This window comes from Oncorhynchus nerka, linkage group LG6 (genome assembly GCF_034236695.1).
Source record: "Oncorhynchus nerka isolate Pitt River linkage group LG6, Oner_Uvic_2.0, whole genome shotgun sequence".
NCBI classification, from domain to species: domain Eukaryota; kingdom Metazoa; phylum Chordata; class Actinopteri; order Salmoniformes; family Salmonidae; genus Oncorhynchus; species Oncorhynchus nerka.
The window spans coordinates 17,233,216-17,241,391 of NC_088401.1; the positions used below are offsets into that span (position 1 = coordinate 17,233,216).

General features: G+C 45.5%; 1 protein-coding gene across 1 annotated transcript; it reads left to right on the forward strand.

Annotated features, from left to right (window-relative positions):
• The first annotated feature begins 1,191 nt into the window (after window positions 1-1,191).
• LOC115129316 (SKI/DACH domain-containing protein 1-like) lies at window positions 1,192-7,458 on the forward strand. Its single transcript, XM_029659531.2, has one exon. It carries the CDS (start codon window positions 1,738-1,740, stop codon window positions 4,345-4,347), a length of 2,610 nt encoding a protein of 869 aa, XP_029515391.1. The 5' UTR covers window positions 1,192-1,737; the 3' UTR covers window positions 4,348-7,458.
• Window positions 7,459-8,176: the final 718 nt, after the last annotated feature.

Genomic DNA, 8,176 nt, shown 5'->3' on the forward strand with positions numbered 1-8,176 from the left:
TCACAATTTCACACTCACACACACACACACACACACACACACCAATTAACAATCAAACTCATCCTATAGCCTACTCCTTACTCAAATAAAATAATGTAATAATATATTTTATCAAAATGTATAATGATAGGCCTATGTGCAATAAAATAAACCCATTAGTTATTATCAAGTTTGCGGAAGACGCCTTGGGGAAAAGCAACTCTGAGCATGCACTTTTACCGCATGTTAAAAGCACGAGCCTTTCCCAGATTAATCGTCTGTTACGTTGCTCGTGTTTTTATCGTGTTGGGCCGGGGAACAGCAGACTCGGTGACCAGGATAGAAAGAGCATATTTACCGGTTTAAAATATCCCCGCGAGACATAGACTGATCATTAATACCGAGATGAATGGCACAGTTGCGGCAATGCAGAGAAAACGAAGAAACACACACACACACACACAAACCATTCACCAAGTTTGCAACCTAAATGCATTTAGCAAAATGAATAATGTAGCCAAATAGGCCTATAACAACATGTATGTAGTTTATTTTTGAAATAATAAGGTCTGTGCAAATGTGTGGTTATGCGCAGAGGTTTGGCTAACGTCGTTGGAACGAGCTCTCCTTTCAACCTCGAAATTCACACAGAACTATAAAAGCTCACGCCAAAGCATAATTGTCGAGTATAACTCGACACTCTAAATGTTGGAGTCCGAAGAGCATTCTAAATAGGTGAAAAAGGAAAATCTCTTTGTCTCCGAGTCCATTGGAAAGACAGCTATAATGCACCAATCCATCACAATATAATTAGTGAAGGGGTTACACAAATTAACAGACGTCTGAATTCAATCACTTATATTTTATTGGCGTATGCCATCTATATATTTATTTGTAATGATAGGCTATATGTTCTCTCAATAATGCTACTTGGTTTCCCTGACAGCGCTATAGGCATAACGCCGTAAATATTACTAGCAGGGTATAGGAGACGAGTTTCCCGGTTCAGCTATTTCACCTTGTCTCTTAAAAAACAATATTGGAATATGAACTTGTCATAGCGGCATTATGTACTTAACAAACGGAGATGGGGGGGGCTCAGGGTGTGGAATACCCATTTTTATTGCATCACCTGTCAGTGGCGTCCAATAGGATTCGAGTCTGAGGGCATTAATTGATGAAGGTGTCTCCGGGCTCGCGCACTTCCCCTCTGTCATTTTATTTGTGGCTAAGCCTGCAGCCAGGATAGCAGCTGCATTTAGGCTCTTATTCGCTCTCTCTCTCTCTCTCTCTTTCCCTCCCTCCCCTCTCTCTCTCTCCCTCTGTAGCTCGCTCCCTCTCCCTACCCCTCTCTTCTCTTTTTTATCCTCTCGTTGTGGCAGTGGCATACACCTTCCTGCCGTGCTGACGGTCAGAGGGAGTGAGCCGGAGAGGAGAGGCAGGTAGGGGTTAGCAGACGGTCAGCAGCCGGCCTGGCGGTACAATCCCTCGCATTCCTCCACCATGCCTGGTCCGGGGCAGGGCCTGAGGACAGATGCTGTGATCCCACCCGACACCGCTCCATTTAACTCCGCATCTCAAAGTTTGCCTGTCCATGACAGCGTGGAGGTACTAGGACGCATCAGCAGCGGCCGACTGGCGCGTCAGAATGCCTTGAGCTCAAAACAAGGAGTTTATTCCTTTTTCTTTTCATAGCTGCACGAGGACAATTGATCGAGATAAATGCTTGGATTATTACAATAGTGAGGGAAAAGCAATATGGGAGATCTGAAGTGTGGGTTTGAGGAGATGCAGGGAGTGAGGCTGGGATACCTGCTGATAAAAGGAAAACAAATGTTCGCCCTCTCCCAGGTCTTCACTGACCTACTGAAAAATATTCCCCGGACCACCGTGCACAAACGCATGGACCACCTGAACGTTAAAAAACACCACTGTGATTTGGAGGAGCTGAGAAAGCTCAAAGCAATAAATTCTATTGCTTTCCACGCGGCTAAATGTACTCTGATATCACGGGAGGATGTGGAGGCGCTTTATTTCTCCTGCAAAACGGAACGCGTGTTAAAATCCAACAAAAGAAAAGCAAAGAAGGCCAGTTTACCCGAGGATGTGGGCGAGGGCACGTTTCACGCGGACACGCACCCTACTGGGTTATGGAAGGAGAAAGTTTGGTTAAGTTTACACAGCGTGCCACAGACTCTATCCCTCAACAAATCCGGCAAAAGAGAGCAACCAACCTCGCGCCCCGACTCCAATCTACCTCAAATTTACAATAAATCCCGACCGAGGGATTATTCCTTTGTCACCAAGTCGGCATGTAAACCTTTTAAAAACTATGAAACAGCTCAAATACCGGGCAATTGCGTCGCATTTAGCCAGAGACATTCGTTTTTCCGGAGCGTGGTGAGCCGTCAGCCGGTGTTGTTTAAATCCGCCATTGCTGCTCAGTCGAGGCTCTCTGCAGCCGGCGACCTACTTCACAAAAGGAAGAGGAGGCGCGAGGGGGGCGGCGGCAGGGATAGGGACAGCGGCGGCGCGAGGCAGTCGTGGAGCAGGAGCAGACACACACACTCACACCCTCACGCACACCACCCGGTGCTTCTCGTGCAGCCCAAGTGCTGCAGCAAGCCAAAAACCCAGCACAACCACAACGGGACAGCTCTGGGCCATTTCCATCTTGGACACGAGTTTTACCTCGACCACGGAGCTCACAACCATCCTCACCCGCAGCAGCATGTAGGGGGTTTCCCGGAGAGCTACAGCAGTGACACCGAATCCAGCTGCTACTCAGAGCCGCTCAACAACGACTCGGACTTCGGCTCCAGTTTATCCACAAGCAGCAACTCTGGGACCTCTGATGAGGAGGAAGATGAGGAGGATGAAGAGGAGAGCCCGTTGGAGAGTTCTGAGGTCAGTTCTGACGAGGAGAGTTCATCTCAGTCTGACAGCAGCTCTGTGTCCAGTCAGGTCTCTGTCCAGTCCATCCGTTTCAGGAGGGCCCGGTTCTCCTCTGTCAACGCAACCAAAAATATCCCCACTAGAACTCTGCCTAACGCTAAAACTCTCTCCACTACTCTCTCCAGCACTAGAACTCAGTCCAACAGTATAACTCTCTCGCACACTAAAGCACCTTTGCTCCTGCAGCCTACCTTCCACTACAGCCACCAGCAGCAGCCATCTATACCGGTTGTCCAGGGTGGAACCAGCCAGGTGGACTATGCCATTCAAGGGAAACAACAGAAATATGAGTTTACAGCCAGGGAGGCCAAGCAGGACGCACACACACACAGGTTCAGCTCGCTGAGTTGTTTCACTGAGAGGAGAGACAGGAAGGTTCCTGAGTCCCAGGTCCAGACCCAAAGAGAGATAAAGAGAGCAGTTTATGCACTGAGCCCCTCACCTAACCCCAACGGGAACAAAGCGGTTCCTGCGCACAGGACACCGGGACACGCAAACAAATGCCCCCCAGTCCTGAGCTCACACTGCGCCCATGACAAAGACACAAAGCACTCCAAGCCTACAGACAACAACCAGCTTTCATTAGCTGCAAATCTAAAGAGAGAGGTGAGAATTAGCCCAATCCTGAAACTGCCCTCTCCGCTCAAAACTATTAAGACCGAGCCGGAAGAGCTCTCAGTGTCCGCGGGTCCCCTCCCCAACAGTGGAAGGGCGGTCAAGACTCCCCCCTTCAACCTGCAGAATGTGAAAATCAAAGTGGAGCAAAGCTATGATGAATTCGAATACAACAGTAAGGCCTCCGGGTTCCACTGCAAAGGAGACGAGGCGGATATCAACAATGGCCAGTACCCCGGCGGCGACATCAAACACGCTGCTGGCTGTTTCAACAACGAGACCAAAGCCATTGAAAGTTCTACTGGGGCTCCCAAGTCCTCATCCGGCTTGCAGGAATGCAGGAGCACTCGAGACACCCCTTGTTCGGAGGAGGGGGAGTATAAAAACGGAGTTGGGGTCAGGAAAAACTGCAGGACTCTGGTTCTGGGGAAGGAGCCTGGAATTTCGAGGGCGCAGGCGAAACAGAACGTGTCCAAAGTTGACAGGACTTTATCTTCTCGTCCCGTGGGCAAAGCAGAGATTTGTGATGGAAATATTGAGCATCTAACTGGGGCGAGTAAACGAAAACGCGCGTCCAGTAATGTAGCACCCTCTCTGAAGAGGCCTTTCAGCTTCATGGCGAATTTCCCCGCTCCTCCGTCCCTGGTTGTGGGCAGCGACGGGGATTTAAGCCCAGCTTACTCTCTGAACTCTCTGGGGGGACCCCGACCTCCCACCCGCTCTCACCCGGTGTGGCGGTGGCAGCCTGGCGGTCGGACAGTCCCTCCCCCATCCGCTCAGAGAATCAGGAAATGTTGACGCTTTTTTCTTTGACAAGAACAACCGCAAAAACAACAAAAACCTGTATGGAAACCTACAGTACCTTGACTACAACATAAGTCTTAAAGTTAATGGGAGGCACTAATGTATTGCATCCTTCAGTTGTTTTTATTGAAATGTTTTCCTTTATTTGATGTTGTGGATTTAAAACATTCCTCGTTGTTGTGGAGTTGTAGATCAGTAATACATACACTGCTATTCTCCATAACGCGGACCGGACCGTCTTTGAGCCTCTCTTCCTATGTCACTGGATGACCCCTCCTCGTGGATTTATTCTGACTAACTAACTCTTCATAAGCTATCCACCATAAGCAATAGGCTACACGATTTGGCAAAATGTGCTTACTTTAATTTTATCGGATCTATTGTTTCTGTTCCCCTTGATGCTGGACCTGTTGGATTGTACCAGGGTTTCAGCTCGACCTGTTGGATTTTACCAGGGTTTCAGTGAAGTAAACATTTGTGCTGTACTGCCTTTGTGGTGAGAGAACGAGAGGGAAAGGCTCCCTCATAAAAATCACAGCACTCCTATGCTGGTCTGTGTTTTTCTATCATCAGCTGGGTAGGCTTAATCAACAGATGCAGGGTTTTTCTTAAATAACATGGTTAAGCCTACTGTCTGTCACCTTAGCCTTATTACCAGTTGTAGTTGCTGTTTTTCCATAGGATTTTAAAAACCTAATAGAAACCCTAATTTCGGTTTTAATTTGATGCTTGCCAGAGCATTTGGGTCAATTGTATCTATTTTCAGATAACTGTTTTTGAATTCGATATCAAATGTAGATTAATTTCTTCATGCAAGTCAAAATTCATAACGTTAATTGCAGGATATATTGAATAGGACATAATTGTAAGTGACTTGACTCTTACTCTGATCTGGCTGTTGCTTTCCGTTTTTCAGAGTGTTTGTGAACAGCCTTGTTTGTATTTCCTGCAAGCTTTATGTTTGGCTGTAATCAGACAGCTACCAGCGCCCATTCAGGCACATAACAGTGCAGACCTTACATAGAGACAATCACACAGAGAGAAACGCCCAGGCCTGACACAGATCACGCCTTTTCGTGAAAAACCACACGTCCTGACAACCTTGATGTTTTTGCATTTTGGTGGGACATTTTCCTATATTATTACAGGTTTATTGATTAATTGAAACACGCATAGCCCTAATGTAGCCTACACGAAAAATCGTGAGTATACTGTGAAAATAACCCTCCTGTCCTACCAGTTTGGGGGTTGTACACTAAAACACAAACCCACCAAAGGGTGTCTTACAACACACTGAGCCTAATGTAATTTAGAAACAACACGTGGAGGCACAAGTGATAGGCCTACATGCATTGCACGTTGACACACGCGGCCCCATTTCAGCTTGAGGAGTGTAGGCTAGCTTGGCCTATTATGAAAGAGGTGATTGTTGAAGAGAAGCTTAAAATAAAATACATTTAAAATAAGGTTGGCTATTAGCCTATGTCCACTTAAATATTTAACATTTATCATTGGTTATTTGTGGCCATCCATAGCCAACACATGAAGTTGGATTGTTTACTATTTGCATATTTAGGTCAAACCGGTAATATCGTTGTTAATTGTACCCTTGCATCTGAAAGCATGCTGAAATGCCCAGCACAGCAAGTTGCTGTGGAATAGTTACATATTAGCTCAGTGGGTAAATGCGTAATTACCTGTTTACATTCTGCGGTGAAGCCCACCGTGCTGAATTGACCTGAGAAATTCACCATTCGGTCAAAATTACTCAAATATAGTCTACAGAGGATTAGCAGTCAGTCGAAAATGTGTAGGCCCAAACACAAAGCTAGTTGTACCTTATTATAATAGCATTGCCCTCTGCAGTGATTCGAGATTTACACAAAATGCCATGGCCCTCTCCATATCCCCATTTCAACTGATATAGATTAGACTATACTTTCTTCTCTTGTGTAACAAATCAGAAAAAAATGTTTTCTAATTTTGCCACGTAACCATAAGTAATATTTACACGCGATGAATGTGTGTCAGACTTTTTTCATGATGTTAAATATTCTGATGTTGTTGATAGAAAAACACAGAATATACCAAAAAAATAAACATTCAGTCAAATGTAATTAAAGTTGCATCTAAATATATATATTTCCCACAACGTACCATGTTGATTTTCTGAAGTTGTAGCAAAGAGAATAATCAAACCACATAACAACAAACCACATGCCTCATGATTCTCACAGCAACATCAGCAGTAAAGACAGAAACAAAGGCCCATTCGATTGGTGATTGTAGTTAAGAGAGACAAAAGCTTGGGTTAACTCAATGCTCAGATTTTGTATGGATTGATCTGTGTAAAATGCACCTCTACCACCCCAAACCATGCGTACTCCCCCTGTAGAGTAGGTATGTATAGAAGCAACCTTAAATAAATGTGCCTCTAAACTAAACACAGCCATTTTATTCTCCATTTGAAAATGACGTGATCCCTCCAACCTAGAGGGAGTTGGGGGAAGGGGAAGATCTCCCTGGGAGGAGAGGGAGGGGGTTTCATATGTTCTAGGAGGGAAACTTTCACCCTGTAATGCCCGTGTCAAAGTTTACTGGGCCAGAGGAGGGATATACAACGCAGCGTTCAGCGAGGGCACACACGCACACGCACACACACATGCACGCCCCTCTGTAGGTACTTACCAATTCTCACGCCGATCACAGAGAGCATCACCCGGGCAAGGAGATGGTGGTAGAAGCGTTTACGGAGGGAACTACCACAGCAGAGCTCTGACAATGACGCTATCAATGTAAACAATTGCATGGTGTCGCAGCTCGAGGCATGGGGCCCACGCCTCTATCTCCTGCTTTGCCCCGCTTTCTCACTCATTCCCCTAGCTTTTTGATACAATGCTTGAGGTCAGGATTTTGACCTGAAATTTGAAGTCACTGGTTGTTTATATAAAAAATATATATTTATTTTTGTGAATTACTGGGTTTTTGTATATCATTGTTGTGTAGGAGGATGCACTCGAAATGAAAAACTTGAATGGTGGATTTCTGAAGCACTTTCCCTTTCTTCTGAGTTATGAAGTGTTCATTAAATACGTCTGAGTGTGAGTGATGGCGCATTCTCTTTGTTGTGAGTTGAAGAAACACACACTTCATTCATCTTGATATTAGATACACTGTATGCCTATGTAAATTGAATCGTCACCAAGAGGATACCATGTTGACAGCGCATTGGTTCTGTGGACAAATGCGTAATCAGCATGCATTTTGGGGTAGGATCTATTGGTGCAAGGTAACAGTTTTACTCTCCATGCATTGGGTTACTGAACTTTATTGACATGTAACCCACCCGTACTATGACCCACATAGTGGGTCGGCAGGGTAGCCTAGTGGTTAGAGCTTTGGACTAGTAACCGAAAGGTTGCAAGTTCGAATTCCCGAGCTGACAAGGTACAAATCTGTCGTTCTGCCCCTGAACAGGCAGTTAACCCACTGTTCATAGGCCGTCATTGAAAATAAGAATTTGTTCTTAACTGACTTGCCTAGTAAAATGATATATTACACTACCATGCATGATACATACTATAGGCCTACTTCTGAGTAATTACGTACGTATGTTAACATAGGCCAAGACAGTACAACCGTCTAGTTCTATATACAAACCTGTAGTACACATGTGGGCCTCTGAGTTCCATCAAGTCCTTACCAAACCCTTCACCATTGACATCCACACGAATAAACGGCATGATCGACTCATAGTCCCTAGTACCCTTTCATATGCACTTCAGTCGACATCATCCGCCATGTTTGTTCCGGTTTTGAGTAA